The sequence below is a fragment of the Lemur catta genome, chromosome 21 (genome assembly GCF_020740605.2).
Source record: "Lemur catta isolate mLemCat1 chromosome 21, mLemCat1.pri, whole genome shotgun sequence".
NCBI classification, from domain to species: domain Eukaryota; kingdom Metazoa; phylum Chordata; class Mammalia; order Primates; family Lemuridae; genus Lemur; species Lemur catta.
In genome coordinates this window covers 25,612,587-25,631,402 of record NC_059148.1, presented here as the reverse complement: position 1 = coordinate 25,631,402, position 18,816 = coordinate 25,612,587, and the positions used below count along the sequence as shown (strand labels likewise).

Genomic DNA, 18,816 nt, shown 5'->3' with positions numbered 1-18,816 from the left:
GTTGTTTCCGTCTCTGCCTCCATCTCCACATGGCCCGCTCTGTGTCTGTGTCCTTTCCTCTTCTCGTAAGGACACCAGTCACTGGATTAGGCCCCACCCTACTCCAGCGTGACCTCGTCTTGCCTTGATATTTGCACAGACTCTATTTCTGATAGAGTCTCATTCTCAGCTTCCACTGCACATGAATTTGAGGGATCACTGTTCAGCCCAGTGCATCACGGCCCCCCAGTGCTTCCTGGCTAACTCCTGGGTCTGAGCACTGCTCCCGCTTCTGCCACCACTCTGCCTGCGGCCACCTCACAGCTGCCTGGACTGGCGCAGTAGCCCCCTGTCTGGCACCCTCTACAGCCCGGTTTTCACATTGCAGCTCAGATAGGCAGATTAGAACGTGTCACTTCCTACTGCCCATTGGATGAATCCCCACCCATGTCATCAGCGGAGGGGCTTTGGGATCTCCCTGCCCACCCATCCCTCATGTCCCCCAACTCTACTCCAGCCCCTGGGGCCTCGTGTCATGTCCTCAGATGCTGCGACACTTTTCACAGATTCCTTCCAGCCACCAGCCTGTTGCACAAGCAGTGCCCTCCACCTGAAACTCTCTTCCCACAGATCCTCCCTGCCCCCCAGCGGCACCCGCAGCTCCGTGTCACTTACTCAGAGAGCTCTTTCCTGATCCCCTGCTCCAAGGTGGTTCCAGATCCCCTCCAGGCTCTGTGTTGATAAAAAAAAACATTCTGTGTGGTCTCTCTGAGCACCCTTGTAAGGAGCAGCATCTGTCACCCTCACTGGGATGTGAGCTGCACAAGGACAGGCTCTTGTCCATGTCATTCACCATTGTGCCCCTGACAGATGTTCAACCTGTGCTGAGTAAAGCAGGTGCAAGGACTCCAGGTCCCCCGGCGAGCTCTGCCTGCTTCAGACTTGTCCCTGCAGAATGTCCCAGCACCATACCGTGGGCTTCACACCCATAAAGGAGCAACTGTGTTTATCCCCATTTTGCAGATGGGAAAACTGAGGCTCTGAGGGGGGAAGATAGGTAGTTACATGTTGGTTTGGATCCTCTGGGAGGCAGATGCCAAGATGGTGTGATACATGCAACGATGTATTAGGGAGACCCATGAAGGATAAAGTGGAGAGCATGGGAGGAGATGGGGACACAGGTCTGGCACCTGGGAGGGAGAGGAGGAGGAAGGAGGACGGGAGGACACCCTCAGACTGCGGCACACTCCCGGAAGGTCTCAGCCAGGCTGATAGGGAGCCCCAGGGCGAGGCGTAGGCCTCAGCTCAGGCTGCCGTAAAGAAGCACCGCAGCTGGGCGGCTTAAACAGAATTTATTTTCCCACAGTTTGGGAGGCTGGAAGTGCAAGATCAAGGTGTCTTTAAGGTTGCTTTCCCGTGGAGCCTCTTTTCCTGGCTTGCAGCTGACCACCTTCTCCCTGTGTCCTCACACGGCCTTGCCTGTCTGTGCACACAGAGAGGTCGTTGGTGTTTCTTCCCCTTCTAAGGACGCCTGTCCGGTTGGTTTTGGACCCTACCTGTATGACCTCATTGAACCTTAATCGCCTCCTTAAAGACCCTGTCTCCAAACACAGGCACGTTGGGGGTCAGGGCTTCAGCTTACGAGTTGGGGACACAGGGTCACAATTCAGTCCATAATATGACTGCCTGTTCCGGCGTCGGGCAGGACTAGCCGGCCGTGCTGTCATCGGCTGGGAAGAGCGGCAGCCAGGAGGTTCTGTCTGGAAGGGAGAGCGGAGTGCCGTGCTCCGTGGCCGCTGCAGTCGCATAACAGCAGCGTACACTTGGGGCCTGCCGGGCGCTGGGCACCGCAGTAGAGGCTCCGTGTGCTCTCACGGGGAGACTGAGGCACAGGGGCCCTACGTGACTTCCCATGATGGTGGTCAGCCAGGATTTGCCGTCCAGCCTGGCCCCTCTCCCTTTCTCTCAGGATGGCTTTGGGAATTTGGGGCATTTGCAATGTTCGCGCCTCTTGTATCAAGTTCGACTGTGAAAGTGTTTAATAATCACCTTCCCTGAACATCCCAGCTCCGAGGGATAGGCCTAGCGCCAAAAGTGCTCACCTCAGCAGAACCCTGCCCCTATTTGTTGACGCCCAATGTTGAGTGTGTGCCTGGGAGGGACATGCTTGTAATAGGAATTTGGACAGGCGAGCTCAGAGAGGTCAGTGGGTTGTCTGAGGTCACACAGCAAGCCGACAGAACCAAGGAGAGCCCTCAGGCCCTTGTTTCTGGCCTAATAGTAAGAAATCAAGGCCCCCTGTGCCCCGTCTCAAAGCAGCCTGGCCCAAGAGACAAAGCCGGGCAGTACCACAGCAGAGCTGGGACGTGAGAGTTGGTCCCCTCCAGCCTCCCTGAGAATGATCCTGCCGTCCTTTACTGACTACTCATGTGCCAGGTATGGTGCGAACTGCTGTACAGAACTTACGTCACCAACTCCTCATGGTGACCTTGGTGTAGATGCCGTTAGTGTCTCCGTTTTACAGAAGGGAACACTGAGGCTTACAGGTCTGAAATGCCTTACTCGGGACCCTGCATGGAGTAAGTGGCAGTGATCCCAGATGGCTCTGCCCCCAGAGCTGTGCTCCAAGCTCGCCTCCCCACCCTCCTCTCACACTGATCAAACTTCTGCTCTAGTCAAGCTTTCCCCTTCTGCAACTCAGAAGGGCCTCTCGGTCACATGCACTAACGTCCATTTGCCTCAGTTATTGAGCAGACATTTATTATGCGCCTACTGTATGTCAGCAAACAGACCTTTGGGGCCTCTTCCCTCCTCCTGGCTCACGGTGGCAGGTCCGTCCTTCCTGGCTGCGTCCTAGCCAGGCTGCCCTGAGAGTCAGCCCAAACTAAGCCGGACGTCGTCCTCCAAGCCTGGGACGGTGCCGGGGAAAGCCTGGGTGGGCCTGGCCCCCGCTCTGTTCTGAGCATCTGCTCCTCGATCCCTTTATTGTGTGGCCCAAGTTTTACCCAGCCTTGAAATGAACCTATTGGACCAGTGATTTCTTGGGCTCCCTTGGTTAAAATTCATCAGGTGTGTCAATCACGGTTCTTCAGTGACGTGCAGCAGAAGCCAACTCTGGCAAAGCCATTAAGCAGGAGAAGAATTTATTAGCAGGCCCGGGGTGGGGAGAATGGTGAGAACACCTGCTCAGACGGGCCAGAGAAGCTGGAGCCCACAGAGGGATTCAAATTCCCAGGGCAGAGCATCTGATTGGCCAGCCTGAGTCAGGTGACCCTCCTTGCCAGGGAAAGGCGGGACATCTTGATTGACAGCCCCTTGGGAAGCTAAGAGGAAGTCACGACCCCACGTCCACCCTGGCCTACAGGTCTAACAGCTGAGCCATGCGGGACCCCCACTTGAGTCCTGAAAAGACTGAGACTGACACACAAACTGTCCATGCAGGAATCTTTAGGACTGAGACCTAAGGATGTGTGACACATTCCCCAGGGGACTCTGATGTGCGCCTGCTGAAGAGCCAGCAGGGTCACTCGAGGACCTCGAGTGTCGTGGTGCAGAGTGAATGGATTCTGATCCCTGCTTTGGCTCCTCGGATTCAATTACGGCCTGATTTTGGCTGAGGTGTCTGGATGCCACCCTCCCGCCACCCTCTCCCTCAGATCAGGGAACCAGGAGGCAGCAGAGTGTGGGAGGAAAAGGTCCAAGGGCCCATCTCAGCCCTGCCACCAACTCCGGCAGACTTCAGGGACATCACTGGACCCCACTGTGTACTGGGTTTGGGGGGATGTTGGACAAATTCATCTGATATGTCCCTCCCCAGTATGACTTTCTAAGCTGGAATCTTTGGGTCCCAAAATGAAGTTAGTTCAAAGCAAGATTATTGGATTCTGGGTCTTTGGGCGACTGATAAAAACATAGGAAGCCATAGCCTGTCCCCGAGACTCCACAGCGTCACCTTGTGGACAGTGGCTCCCGGAATGCCAGGAGCCTGGTGCTCCGGCTTTTCTTAGGGCACCAGCAGCAGCCGCACGTAGCGAGCCCTGCTCTGTGCCTAGCGCCGGGCAGGTCTCTGCACAGCTTCTCTCCCCCGTCCTCGCCACACCCCCCATACGCGGCCCCATTTTACAGATGAGGAAATGGAGGCTCCAGGAGTTTAACTAACATGGCCAGTTGGAGTCGAGTGGACACCCGCTCCGTAAGTCATACTGCCTCTCTTGGGATGTTTCTTAATCTTCTCGATGATTCCTGGGAAGTAGGAACTGTTACATTTTTCCCATTTTATAAATGAGGAAACTGAAGTTTAAAACCCCGTGAGACTTTTGGACCCAGAGCTGGACTTTAGATTCCGTGAGCTTAACAACTAGGTTCTCCACTGTGTCGGCAACCGGCCCCCTGAGGCCAGCTTCCCTGGGACAGCACACAGCCAGCAGGGAGTGACTGGCAGGCCTCAGAGCAGAACGAAACATTGATACCTGATCCCTGTAAATGGGGTGAGTGACAGACATCCTTTATCACCGAGCGTGATCGTTGGCTTGGACGGGCTCGTGGCCAGCCGGGGCCCCGGGCCACGAGCCGATCCTCCCCTCCTCGGAAGCAGGGCAGGCCCTCCGTGGCCTGCTTGGCGCTGCGGCCTCCCGTGTTTATCTAACTTCCCTGACCCCGGCGAGCGCGCCTTGCCTTTTTCTTCCTTTCTCAAAAACCAGGACACAATAGGAAGCGTTTCCTTGAACTTATTAAAAAATCCAGACTTGTAAATTAATTTGTTCATGTTGTACAAAGGCAGTGCAGATGGACTCATTAGCATGCACACAACAAATAATTATAGATGAATTTTTAGCTGGCCTGCCTAATGCGCTTGCTGGGTTAATTATGTCAATGTATAATTACATCAGCCCGGGGAGACATAATGGCATACCCTGCTGAGCAGGCCCTGCCTAATGACGGGGCGTGGGGCTGCTGACAGGAGCGCGCCGCGGCGTCCCTGCGCACCTGCTTACCTCGGCACGGGCGCCCCTTGTCCGAGCCTCCCGCCACCGAAACAGGCGGTGGCAGGATAAATTGGAGAGGCCGCCTCGTTCCAGCCAGACCTGAAGGTCCCGTCTGCAGGCACTGCCCCGTTTCCTCCATGAGCAAATATTTACGGGGTGGGATTGTGTGTCAGGCTGTGTGCCAGGGACAAGGGGTCTGGTGGCAGGGAGGAGGGGAGGCAAAAACAGATGCCATCCCAGCCCTCCCGTGGAGTTCACGGTCCCGTGGGTGTCGATCAGGTAGGCCTGCAAATGAACACACGTTGTAGCTGCAGCAGGCGCAGTGAGAGAAAGACAGGCAGTGCGCATTGGAGGGCTGACTAGTGAAGGAGGGCTTCCTGGAAGGGGTGGCGTTGGAGTTGCAACATGGAAGACGTGTATTCACTAGCTGAAAGGAATAAGTGAGGGAAGGATGTTCCTGGCAGAGGCTCCTAGACAAAGGCCCTGAGGTGGGAAGTCACCCATCAGGGACTGAGAAGGAATCCAGTGCGGCTGGAGCTCAGAAAGACAGGAACAGTGAGGGCTTCTGTTTGTCCTCAGCTGATCGTCATCACAGCCCTGTGCAGTTGCTACTTTTATTGTGGGGCACAGAGAGGTAGAGTTGCTTGCCAAGGTTGCATAGCTTCCCAAGAAGCAAGTATGGATTGGACCACGGTTCAGGGATGTCTGACTCATAGTCCATGCTCTTAATCCTCCTCCGGCCCAGCAGGGACAGTGCGTGTCCAAGCGCATGCTGGCAGGAGACTCCAGGGAAGAGAAGGCTCCAGTTATATTAGAAAGAACTGGACCAGACCCCAGGCCCCTTGGTCTGGGCAGAGGACCTGGCTTTCCTGGGCCCCAGGGACACTGGCGCTGCTGGGCTGGGATGTGCACACACCAGGACAGGACGCTTTTGTGGTATCGGGGCAAGAGACCCAGATCCTAGTCTCACCTTCACCCTGCAGCGGTCACCTGGCTTCTCTGAGCCTCAGTTTCCTCACCCGTGAGAATGAGTTGGATCCAAACTGGCCTCCAGGGGACTCTGTGAGGATCATGGGAGCCCCTTCCTCTGGGTGAGCCTTTAACCTGGAAGGTGCCTCACCGGCCTCTGGAATTGTCCAGGTGTTACTAGTACCTGCCCTGGGTAGGGGGCGGGGGTTGGGGAAGGTGTCCTGGAAGACGTGGGCTGGACTCCAGAGTGGAAGGAGGAGGACGTGCTTGCTGGGCGAAGGGTGGGGAGAGGGAACCAAATTCCACCTTCCTCACCTTTTAGCGACTGGGCAGTTGGCAGACTTCTTCCCCCTAGCTGTATATTTTGCCCCCCAGAGAAGCCGCCATGGAACCCATGGCGCACGTCATAAACGATGGTGTGCTTGGCCAGGTCATCTGAGAAGCCGCCTCAGGACTATGCGCGTGAGGATGTCACAGGGGAAACAGGGAGGGACGCACCGGGCAGCATCCCAGACCCCACACGGGCTGAGGAAGCGCTGAGTGAGGCCATGGGGGCGTCCTTGAGCCGGAGCTGGCCCTCAGAGCAGTCCTGCCTCGGTATCCCCGCTGCACGCAGGCATCAGAGGAGGAGGCTGTGGGAGGGGTGGCCTCAGAGTGATGGACCTCAGAGCATGGCACCTGGGTCCCTGCTCAGTGACGCTCACTCTGGTCAGAGCTCTGCAAGGCACGGACTCATGGCTGCCACAGATGGCATCATAGAATCGAGAAATGCGGTTATTGTGACAGTTATTATTGTTTTTATTCCCATCTGGGCAGGACACTCACGCCATGGGGACTGCACGTGCTCCCCCAAGCAGGACCCCCAAGGGGACTCCTCCCTTGTAAAGCAGAAAGTCCGCGTTGCTCCCCATAAGCCACCAGGGTGACTCCAGGCGGCTCTTGTGGATGGTGCCCGCAGCTCGCCAGGGAGGGACCCACAGCCTCAGGCTGGGCGTCCCATCCACAGGGCCCTCAGCACCCCACCTCCTCTCTGCACAGACCCCGTGCCTGTGTTTGAAGCGGTGCGCAGCCTAGACGACAGACTGCAGCCCCCCGGCTTCAACCCCAGTGGGCAGCCCCGGCGAGACCTCCACGCGTCGTGGAAGAGGAACCCCGAGCTCCTCGGTCCCAAAGGTACTGCTGAGGCTGCTCGGGATTCTGTGACAAGCGACCGGGCAGCGGGTCTTCAGCAGGCGAACTCGGCCACCCTTGGCACGGGGGTCGGGGCAGAGAACTGGGCTTTATCGTTTTTGGTGAGGGGTGGGTAAGGCAGATGAACCCCAAAGCTCAGAAAGAATGTGGAGGTCCCACTGAGGTTTGTGGGGTACAAGCCGGGAAGTGGCATACAGCTGGCAAAGGAAGTTTCCAAGGCTGTGGCGACAGGAACTCGACCCTCGTGCAGACGCGGGGCCCAACAGCTGTGCTCCCTGACGCCCACGTTTGGGAAGTTGATGGCAACTGATGATCGATCAGTTTGCAGAACGCCGCTCTGGCTGTCACGTTGTTCTCACCGATGGGTGTTTTTCCCTCTTGTTCTCCCTGCAGAGCAGAGAGAGGGGACGTCGCCTGCCGGGCCCACACTGACCGAGGGGAGCCGCCTCCCAGGCATTCCTGGGAAAGCCCTCCTGACAGAAACCTTGCTGCAGAGAAATGAGGCGGAGAAACAGAAGTGAGGGAGGCCTGAGGAACGGGGAGGGCGGGGCGGACTCCTGGCTGGGAGGTGGGATGGGGCCGTCCCTGCCCCAGAACCAGCCTCAGGGAATCCGGGTGCGGGCTGGAGACTCAGATGCTGGAAGGAGCGAGGGCTTCGGGCTCCAGGCCTGGGTTGAGTGGCCAGCCCTGGGCAAGTCCCGTCACCCTTCTGAGCCTCAGTTTCCCCACCTGGCAAATGGGGCTAATGATGGCACATTAGTCAGCATGCTCTGAAGAAACGGAACCAGTATGATGGTTTTGTATTAAGAGATGTGTTTTGAGGACTTAGCTCACAGGATTACGGGGGACTGGCAAGTCCAAAACGTGTAGAGCAGGAGTGGTCTTGAGGCAGAGCGTCGCCTTCCCCCCCTCCCTCCTGAGACCTTCACCTGCCTGGGTGAGGCCCACCCGGTGGTTGCGGATTCAGCCAGCTGATTGTCGGTGTTAGTCACGCCTGCAGGGTATCTTCACAGCCACCCCGAAATTAGCATGTGCTTGAATTCCTGGGGGCGTAGCCTGGCCAGGGGGACACAACACTGACAGTCACCGGGTCATTTATCCTTTCATTCATTCCTGCTCCTTCCTTCCTTCATTGCTTGTCTGTGGAGCCGCCTGCTGTGCGCCAGGCCCCGTTCTAGGCGCTGGGGGACACAGCAGTGACGCCACAGACAAAGCTCCCTGCCCCCTGGAGTTTTCTTTCTAGTGAGGAAAACGTGTGAATAAACAGGATAAATACCTTGAGCCGGGTGACATCAGGCCTGGGGGTTGTGTACACCCTCCGCCGCCCAGCGAGGGCCTTGGATCGCATCGAGCTGGGTCCCGGTGGGTGGCTGAGCGTCCACGAAAGAAGGGGGGCACGTGCCTCCCCGGGACAGTAGCAGTGACCCCGACACTGAGGGAGTACAGGGTGCCCCGCCACGCTGAACCCCCACAGCACCCACTCAGGCAGCTCCCACCACAAACCCCATTCACAGTTGAGGAAACTGAGGCCCAGGAAGGAGAAGTCGCTCGTTGCTGGAAATTTTTGCCCCTAAAAATGTTGACAGAAGCTTAACAGTCCAGTCGTAATAGGGCAACACAGTCAGCAAAACGGCAGGACAGCCGAGCCCCGAGCGTCCTGTTTACGAGCTCAGTGAGAAGCCAGGTGCCGATGACAGGGAGCAGGTGAGGAGACAGGAAGCGGGACGTGGCCCAGGCGCGGCCTGTCCCTCAGCCACCAGCAGCCCTGGTCTCCCCACAGGGGCCTTCAGGAAGTACAAGTCACTTTGGCGGCCAGACTGGGGGAGGCAGAGGAGAAAATCAAAGTCCTACATTCAGGTACGTGTCCAGCACAGCCTGGGTCCGCCACACTCAGGTGCTCTAGAATCAAGAGGGCGGGAGGGAGTGTGGGGAGGGAGAGAGCAGAGCTGCCTCACCCAGCGGGGGTCTGAGCCTCTGTCCCCGGATACCATGGTGCTGTGGAAAGAGGGTTTGAGATAGAATTGAGTCAGGGGCAGATGTGATGCCTACAGGGCCAGGCACGCCATGAGCGCGGGTTGGGGAGGGCAGCGGGGAGGGCTGGGGTCTGGGGCAAACTGGAGAAAAGGGGCCTCGGCTAAAGCGGCAGCCGCTGCTCCGCACCAGCCGGGCCTTGCGGTTCCGCACGGTTCACACGGCCAAGCCCTGCACTTTGCCTAGAGAAATCGGAAATCTGGAATTTCACAGAATCTCCCCTTGGCTGTGACATATATGAATCTGTTGGCTTTATTGCTCCTCTGTCCCCTTTGCCTGCCAAGTGGGGACCGCAGGGTGGTTGAGCTCGAGGATGGACAGCCCCACCCGGGGTCTGGAGTGACTGAAGAGTGTGGGGGGCTTGGACCCCAGGCCATGGGGCCGACAGCACCACTGTCCCTGCACCCGGCCTGGGGCCCCTGAGCTTCCTAGACCCTTAGAGAGTCGCCTCACCTGCCCTGCCACCCGGCCACTCCACGTCCTTCCCCCCAGCCCGGACCCCCTTTAGGTGCAGGGAACGCACTACCTGTCAGCAGGTTTCACTGAGAAAAAGGAGAGCGTCTCCCCGACCACCCCGACCCTCCTTCCGCCTGCCGGGCCGCAGGGGGCGTGGGTTCCCCTCCCTGGGAGCCCCAGCCCCGCCCCACTCGGGCGTGGGGGCCTCACCCGGCTGCTTCGTCCTCCCCCAGCGCTAAAGGCCACGCAGGCAGAGCTGCTAGAGCTGCGGCGGAAATACGACGAGGAGGCGGCGTCCAAGTAAGTGAGCGCCACGCTGGGGCGGGCCTCCCCCCACCCCACCCCCCCACCTTCCCGCACATGCCTCCCCCTCCCCACCCCCCCACCTTCCCGCACATGCCTCCCCCCACCCCCGACCTCTCAGGCACGCCTCACCTTTCTGCCTCTCTGCCGGGCCCCCATTTCATCAGGCACCTCTGCTCCTGCCCCCCGAGGCCCACAGCTGCCCTAGTCACTCGCTGTGCCACTCAAGCACCGGGACCTGGTTGAGCCGGGGCTGCTGGGCAGTGGCCCCACCTTGCCCCAGCCTCTGGGGCTGTCCCCGGTCCCCAGCTCCACACTCCAACCCTCGGGGGCCAAGTGGCATTCACCTCAGTTACTCTGGACTCAAACGCTTCTTGAGGCTGAGAGAGATCACTCGTTCTGCAAACACTTGTTGAGCGCCTACTGTTTACCCAGTGCTGTGCTGGGTCCCTAGAGGAAATGTGAGAAGATGACCCTGTCCTCAGCGGAAGAAAGGAGACAGGCAAAACTGATGTGGAATGATAAATTCATTCACGTACACTATTGAACACTTACTGTATGCCCAGGAGTGTTCTCAGCACATGGTCAATTCTTCGACAGGAAGAACCGGGTGCAGGAAGAGAGAATGGCAAGGCCGGGTGGGTCCTTTATCCTGGGCAGTCAGGGAGCTCTCCCTGGAGGAGGTAGCTTTCAGGACGAGACTAAACCACAAGACGGAGAGGCCGTGAAGAATGCTGGGAAGGGCGCTCCAGTGAGCAGGAAAAGCCTGGGCCCAGAAAGGCCCTGAGCATGTGTGGAGCTCGTGTGTGGCCTTTAGTCCCCAAATGTCCCCCACAGGCCTCCCGTGTCCCCTACCCCATACTAGGCAGAGGCGAGGCCTGTCCTGAGCCCCTCAGTGCTGGCATCTGGAGGGGGTGGACAGCACGGTAAACAAGTGCCCCATGGGGGTGGTTGACGGAAGCCACCCAGGAGGACACTTTGGAGCTGGGTTTAAAGCCCTGGCACCGTCTTGAGGAGGCTCCAGGCAGAAGGCACCGCAGGGACGAAGGCCCGGGGGTGTAGCTCTCCAGGAATTGGCCCCCGGCAGAGGTGCAGTGCTGGGGCCCTCTTCCCGTTTCCCCGCAGCCTGGGTTCTTTTCTCCCCAGCCTGCTTTCCTCCCAGGAGCAAGGAGGAAGGCAGCATCCTGCGCCCTCCCTTGGGCTCAGGCGGGGGCTGCTGGGAGCCCTTCCTCAGGGTCTGGTCTTTGTGTCTCAGGGCAGATGAAGTCGGCCTGATCATGACTAACCTGGAGAAAGCAAATCAGGTGAGGAGGCACCGCCGGCAGGTGCCAGGGGCTGCCCCTGCCCTGGGGTGGGGGTCTTGGGCCGGGTGGGCAGGAGGGGCTGAGCTTAATGAAAACTTGCTGAACTGTGCACGTGTGCCTGCGGAGTCGGGGCCAGCAGCTGTCCAGGGCCCTGAACCTCGTGGAGGGGGGGTGTTTCTTCTTGTCACTTCTCAGGAGTGACACAGGCACAGGGCCTGCTGTTTCTTTTCTCCAGCCCAGAGCTCTGTGACTGGCCTTTGTAGCTCCAGGACCAGGAAAGGAGGACCCCAGGCCCTTGGAGACCTGGGCAGGGTGGGGCCCCGGAGAGCCTTTGCTCACCTCCTGACCACACTCACCCCTTCTCTTCCCCAGCGAGCTGAGGCTGCCCAGCGGGAGGTGGAAAGTCTTCGGGAACAGCTGGCCTCTGTCAACAGCTCCATCCGCCTGGCTTGCTGCTCCCCCCAGGGGCCCAGTGGGGTAAGGATGGGGTTGGGGCAGGGGGGGTGAGGGCAGAGGGAAAGATTGGGCAAGGCTGCGTTTGGGGGTATGAACAGGTGGGTGACATTTTTGTAGCAGATCACGTGTGACTGTGTGAAATTGGGAGCGTGAATGTGTGTGGGTCTCTGTGGGCTTACAGTAGACACAGTGTCCTAGTTGTCAGGTCATTGTGTTGTTAAACATAATTGCTATGGCTTGCTTCACCAGCTGAGGGCAAAATACAGCCCCAATTCTTTAAAACTTTTCAAGTTTAAGTTTCCATATACCTTTTTTTTTTGAGACAAAGTCTCACTCTGTTGCCCAGCACTAGAGTGCTGTGGCGTTAGCCTAGCTCACAGCAACTTCAAACTCCTGGGCTCAAGCGATCCTACTGCCTCAGCCTCCCGAGTAGCTGGGACTGTAGGCATGCACCACCATGCCCGACTAATTTTTTCTATATATTTTTAGTTGTCCGGCTAATTTCTTTCTATTTTTTTTTTTTTTTAAGTAGAGATGGAGTCTCGCTCTTGCTCAGGCTGGTCTCGAACTCCTGAGCTCAAACAATCCTCCTGCTTCGGCCTCCCAAGTGCTAGGATTACAGGCGTGAGCCACTGCACTCTGCCTCCATATACCTTTGGTTGACAGGAAGCCTAGTCTCTTCCTCTGGAGGCCTCCCTCACCCCGAGTTGTTCACGGATGCCAGGAACTTCTTTCCTGTTGCCAGACCCCCAGCAAAGAAATCATGAAGAGTTTGAGCAATGCAGTAGTGGTGCAGGTCAGGTGACTACCACCTGGTGGTAGTCAACAGGTGGCGCTGTTGAACTCTGGTCTCACACAGCTTGGTTTACGTGTGGGATAGCGATGCCCTTGCTGGTCTTTAATCCCTGCCAGGACTATGGTGGGGCCACATGCCAAGGTCCAAAGTTTAACACTCGTGCTCAGCCATTGGTTCCCAGAGCATGCCAGGGTGATGCCAGTGGAGTTTCCCACCCCAGCCACATGCCACGGAGAGCCAATTTTCAGTCATCAACCCTGAGGTTCCTGTGTTAAGCCTAGTTAATCAAGTCGTCTTTCTCCTTCCTCCTGGTTCCTGTCCCTTTGGGGTCCTGGTGTCATTTCCTGCCAAGGAATTTTAATTAGGGCCACCCCAGCCTACCCTTCTCTGGTACATTAGCCGTCTCCATCCCCACTCTCCCAGAAAGCCTTGGGTTCCTTATGTAAATTGGCCTGAGTTCTTTCCGGATCTCTGAATATGGAGGGATTAGATGCATAACTCCTTCTGCAGTAACAGGTCTGCTCCAGGGCAGTCTACACCCATGAATCTGAGTTGGCCAGCATGACTGCCCCTTCACCTGACCCTGACACACAGGCCCGGGTGTCCAGCTCTCTCTTTCTGTTTGAACATTGGAATGCTACAAACACGTGTTACTGCACGTGCGTGTGTCTACTCGTGACCTTTGGGCAAGTGACCATATCCCTAATCTGACTGTGCCTCATTGTCCTCATCTGTGCAACTAACACCTACCTTATAGGGCTATTGAAAGGATTACATGTAGGCCGGGCGCGGTGGCTCACGCCTATAATCCTAGCCCTCTGGGAGGCCGAGGCAGTTGGATTGCTCAAGGTCAGGAGTTCGAGACCAGCCTGAGCGAGACCCCGTCTCTACTAAAAATAGAAATAAATTATCTGGCCAACTAAAATATATATAGAAAAATTAGCCAGGCGTGGTGGCGCGTGCCTGTAGTCCCAGCTACTCGGGAGGCTGAGGCAGTAGGATCGCTTAAGCCCAGGAATTTGAGGTTGCTGTGAGCTAGGCTGATGCCACGGCACTCACTCTAGCCCAGGCAACAGAGTGAGATTCTGTCTCAAAAAAAAAAAAAAAAAAAGAAAGAAAGTATTACATGTAAATTATCTGAAATGGTACTTGGGTCATAGTATATGCTCAGTAAATATTTGACTCTACTGTTAGTGGTAGTACTATGTTTTAGGTGTGTCTGGGGTGTTTCTATCCATAAGATCATGTGGCCCCTGAGCATATACACGTCTGTGTGTTTCTTGGTGACTTGCGCATGTGAGTGTGACTCCTTGATGCCTGTGTATTTCTGCATGTGTGCGTGTCAACATACGTATTCAGGAAGGTATAAGGGTCAGTGTGTGTTGTGACTGTAGGTGTGTCCTGTGTGTCAGTCTGTCCCTGTGTCCCAGGAGACAGCGTGTGTGTGTGTCCATGTGCCTGGGTGATTACACAACCCAGAGAGACTGAACACAAGAGAGAAGGATGTGAGGAGAGAGAGTGAGAACAGGAGAGCTCATGAGGACACCTCCAAGAGGAATTTGCCAGTGGTTCTTAATTAACCCCCGTGGAACGTGGCAAATGGTTGTGCTAATCAGCTGAGGGAACTTGGCTGGTTTGGGGGTGTACATTTCTGAACACAACAGTGGCGCTTGATGCTAATTAATTTAATGTATTAATGGCATCCGCTTCCTGTTTTAATTGGCATTTATCTCCATGGAAGAAAGCTGGGGTTGGTAGTATTGGGTTGATTTTTGTATTATTGTTGTTGTTTTTTGTTTTATTTTTTTAATGCTTCTTAGATTTATTTGTAACCGAGCCTGAGACCAGCCTGACTTCAGGTCCCTCAAACAGCAACTTGTCCATCTTCATCCAGGACACAGGGGTCATTTCCTAAAACCTGGAGTAGCCGTGGGTCTTGGGGCTGTCGGCAAATGAGGAGGAGGAAGGAACCACCTATAATGTGGCCTGTGGCTGCACGGTCTCAAGTGCAACTTGGAGGGTCCTGTGTGTCCCTTGTTGCCTAGAATGTGGACGTCCCCCTGGGTCAGGAGCTGGACCTGCTTTAGAAACCAAAACTTTTTTCTGTGCTGTTTCCTCTTCTGCGAAAACCCAATCCCTACCACCCAGCTAACTACTTCTTTCTGTTCTTGTTGGTCTTTTTTAATCAGCGTTTTTAATCGAGAGTGTAACGTACATAAGGAAAAAGGTACACATCGTAAGTGTGCAGCACATTGAATTTTTTTATGTGAACACACCCCATATCAGCATCCAGACCAAGCAATTCTCATTCTGCTTGGGATTCAGGGGTGGGGAGGCCCTCCTCGTGGACCCCTGTCCCATGCCTCTCAGCCCCTCAAAGCCCCTCTTTGCCCCCAGGATAAGGTGAACTTCACGCTATGCTCGGGCCCTCGGCTGGAGGCAGCGCTGGCCTCCAAGGACAGGGAGATCCTGCGGCTGCTGAAGGATGTGCAGCACCTCCAGAACTCTCTGCAGGAGCTGGAGGAGACCTCCGCCAACCAGATCGCGGACCTGGAGCGGCAGCTCACGGCCAAGTCCGAGGCCATAGAGGTGGGTCTTGGGGGAGGAGGTAGACAGGCAGTAGACAGGTGGGTGTCCCCGGGCAGAAGGATAGCCCCGGCTGGTCCTCTGAGCACATGGAACAACCTCACCATCTTTCTTTGCTCTTCTAGAAGCTGGAAGAGAAGCTCCAGGCACAGTCTGACTATGAAGAAATTAAAACAGAGCTGAGGTACTATGCGGAGTGGGGCTCTACAGCCCCCCACGCTCTTCCCTGGCCGGCTGGCATCGGGAAAGGCAGCAGGGGCCTTTGACAGAGTTCATCATCTTCCTCCCTCCCGCCAGACCCCGCTCTTGTCTCCTGTCCACTGACACCTTGGGTATCAAAACTCAGGCCAGGTGCAGTGGCTCACACCTGTAGTCCCAGCTACTCGGGAGGCGGAGGCAGGAGGATCGCTTGAGCCCAGGGAGCTATGATCGGGCCACTGCACTCCAGGCTGGGCGACAGAGCAAGAACCTGTCTTTAAAAATATAACTGTCCTCAGTCCTTTTGCATCAAGAGCTTCTGTAGGCAAACGTACGAGGTAGCGGTAGCCACCTTGCTGTGGGCGTGGTAACTTGGGGGTGATTCATTGCGCACGTAAGCTCAAGCTGGCCAGAGTGGGGTCAGTTCAGGCAGCACCCCCAGGTGACATCGCAACCTGTTAAGGAGCCTGCTGCTTCCAGCCTGTCATCGCAGCGAGTGCAGGAATACGTGGGTGCAGGGGAAGGAGGACATTTGTGCCGAGGCAGGGAAGGGGGCAGGTCAGTGCCTCTGGCAAGGCCTTTCCTCCAGCCCAGGGGACCCGGCTGAGCTCAGACCTGCTCCGCTTTCTCCGGCAGTATCCTGAAGGCCATGAAGCTGGCTTCCAGCACCTGCAGCCTCCCCCAGGTGAGTGTCCCGCCGCCGTCCCCGCAGGGCGGGCTGCCCAGAGAGCCTTCCGCCTAGCGCGCTCCCTCAGCCCTGCATCTTGTCTCCTCAGTGCATGGCCAAGCCCGATGACTCGCTGCTCATGGCGAAGGAGGCCTTCTTCCCCGCGCAGAAATTCCTCCTGGAAAAGCCCGGTCTCTTGGCCAGCCCTGGTAGGGGAGGACAGATGCTCTCGGGGCTGAGGGGCCGGGGTGGGGGCTGCCGTGGGTCTCTGGCCTGCTTGTCCCCAAGGACCACCACCTTCCACGTGGGCAGGGGAGCCACAGAGCAAGTGGGTGCACGTCGGTTGGGCTCCTGCTGTGTGCCTGTCCCGCAGGGTGTCACCTCCACGCCCGTGCTCAGGATCACACAGCTCAGTCGGGCCTCCCGAAGGGCCCTGCTCACCCTGAGCCTTCCTGCGCAGTGGGGGCTTTACTGAAGAGGTCGGAGGGGGACGCGGGGCACCCACCTCACACCCCTGACAGCCGACTGCCAGGAACAGCCAGCAGACATGGCTTGTCTCCCAAAATCACCTTCTCAGCCCCTCACCCCTCTCCCCGCACAGCAGCTCTGTGACCTTTTAACCCCGTGACCCCAGGCAAGACCAGGAAATCAGCAGTGGGAGCCTCGTGGGACAGGACCGGGCGGGCGTGGGGCGGGTGCCGGGCCCCTGGCAGGTGCTCAGGCGAGGCCCTTCGCTGTAGGAGGGCCCCCAGAACCGGCATTGGGACGGGCCTGGGAGGCTGGGGCTCGAGAACTGAGGGGATCATGGGGGCAGAAGCAGCCCACGGTGGCACTTCCGGCTGTGGACACCTATAGCACTTCTCCCCACCCCTCCTCCCGTCTCTCCTCCTCTTCCTCCTCCCTGTCTCTGAGTTGCTTTCTCCACGCACGTGGCTCTCTCTGTCTCTCACATTCTCTCTTTGTTTCCCCATCTCTGTCTTTCTCATTATTTCTTTATCTCTGTCTGTCTCTCCATTGTCTCTCTGTCCATCTGTCTGTCTCTCGGTGTTCTAGAGGAGGACCCTTCCGAGGACGATTCCATCAAGGACTCGCTGGGCACAGAGCAGTCCTACCCCTCCCCGCAGCAGCTCCCACCTCCCCCGGGCCCCGAGGACCCCCTGTCCCCCAGCCCTGGGCAGCCCCTGCTGGGCCCTGGCCTGGGGCCTGATGGCCCACGGACTTTCTCGCTGTCCCCCTTCCCTGGCCTGGCCCCAGGGGAGAGACCGATGATGCCCCCAGCCACCTTCAAGGGAGAGGCAGGTGGCCTGCTGGCGTTCCCTCCCGCCTTCTATGGCCCCAAGCCCCCCACAGCCCCTGCCACCCCAGGCCCTGGCCCCGAGCCACCTGGGGGCCCTGAACCTGCAGACAGTGGTGGGGGCAGCATGGCCGGGGCCGGGGCCGGGGCGGAGGAAGAGCAGCTGGACACGGCGGAGATCGCCTTCCAGGTGAAGGAGCAGCTGCTCAAACACAACATCGGCCAGCGGGTGTTTGGTCACTACGTGCTGGGGCTGTCGCAGGGCTCGGTCAGCGAGATCCTGGCCCGGCCCAAGCCCTGGCGCAAGCTCACGGTGAAGGGCAAGGAGCCCTTCATCAAGATGAAGCAGTTCCTGTCGGATGAGCAGAACGTGCTGGCTCTGAGGACCATCCAGGTGCGGCAGCGAGGTGAGAGCGGGCCAAGGGCCCGTCCTCATGTGTGGGGACTTAGGCCTGGCCGTCATGGCCAGGTCCAGGGCACAAGCTCTGGGTTCAAAGCCCAGCTCCACTACCACCCAGCCGTGTGACCTGGGACAAGCGGCCTTGCTTCTCTGTGCCTCAGTTTCCCCCTCTATAAAAGAAGGAAATACGTCCTTGCCCCCTCCTTCCCTGGGCCCGCGGCTGCCCCACATCCCCACCCAGCCCCCTGGGCAGCTGGGGCTGGTGATGGCAGGAAAAGACCTGCAAGCTTCAGCCTGCCCGTCTGTGAGGTGGCCCGGCCACCACCAGCCTGGCCAGGCCTGACTTTTAGCGTAATCGGTGTGAAGGGAGCTGGCTGTGACCTCATGATGAGCACCTGAATTTGAACCCCAGCTCTGCCACTCACTCGCTGGGTGACCTCAGACAACCCACTTCAGCTGCCCCGTGCCTCAGTTTCCCCATCTGTCAGCCTTCTGGCGATGCCATGAGGATTAAGTGGGTAAGACGCACTGTCCAGAGCACCTGGCACATGGTAACTGCTTGAGAACTGTGAGTCGTGGTGGGCGTCATTGTCGTCATTGTCATTATTATTTGCTTATTATTTCAAGCCAGCATCCCTTACAGGTTCACAGTTTGTCACAAAGACTGAGCAGTGGCCCTGCACACTTGCTGATTGTCTGATCCTCACTCTCTTGGCCCTGGCGCCCCTCAGGGAGGAGAGGAACAGCCCCGACCCCACCTAGCTCCGAGGACAAGCCCCGAACCCGCGGATCCTGTGACAGATGCCTTCTTGCCTTCCCCAGGCAGTATCACCCCGAGGATCCGCACGCCGGAGACGGGCTCGGACGACGCCATCAAGAGCATCTTGGAGCAGGCCAAGAAGGAGATCGAGTCGCAGAAGGGGGGTGAGTGTGGGGGGTGGCCAGCAAGGTGGCAGGGCCCCAGCGCCCGCCCAGCAGGAGGCGAGGCCTCTACCTTGGTCTACCCAGAGAGCATTCTGAGCAGGTCAGCACCTCCAGAGGCCGGGGGTGTGGGGGGATCTTTCTAGAGCACACACGTGGTCATGACATTGCTCAGAGTCCTACTGCAGCTCCCCACTGCCCTCAGGATAAAATCCCAACGTACCATCAACACCTCCAGGCTGTGTTCCCAGCCCCTCCTGGCCCTCCGCACCCCTCACCT

The 18,816-nt window shown here is 57.7% G+C and overlaps 1 protein-coding gene across 2 annotated transcripts in view; it reads left to right on the top strand.

Moving 5' to 3' along the window:
• Positions 1 to 18,816, top strand: part of CUX2 (cut like homeobox 2) — a 228,602-nt gene that overhangs the window by 194,926 nt on the left and 14,860 nt on the right. For both annotated transcript variants that reach the window (XM_045534830.1, XM_045534831.1), the window contains exons 5-16: positions 6,972 to 7,106; positions 7,518 to 7,641; positions 8,905 to 8,981; positions 9,845 to 9,911; positions 11,170 to 11,218; positions 11,591 to 11,695; positions 14,868 to 15,059; positions 15,182 to 15,240; positions 15,891 to 15,939; positions 16,031 to 16,130; positions 16,975 to 17,622; positions 18,438 to 18,539. In XM_045534830.1, coding sequence (XP_045390786.1) covers positions 6,972 to 7,106; positions 7,518 to 7,641; positions 8,905 to 8,981; positions 9,845 to 9,911; positions 11,170 to 11,218; positions 11,591 to 11,695; positions 14,868 to 15,059; positions 15,182 to 15,240; positions 15,891 to 15,939; positions 16,031 to 16,130; positions 16,975 to 17,622; positions 18,438 to 18,539 — 1,707 coding nt within the window. The remainder of the gene's footprint in view (positions 1 to 6,971; positions 7,107 to 7,517; positions 7,642 to 8,904; positions 8,982 to 9,844; positions 9,912 to 11,169; positions 11,219 to 11,590; positions 11,696 to 14,867; positions 15,060 to 15,181; positions 15,241 to 15,890; positions 15,940 to 16,030; positions 16,131 to 16,974; positions 17,623 to 18,437; positions 18,540 to 18,816) is intronic.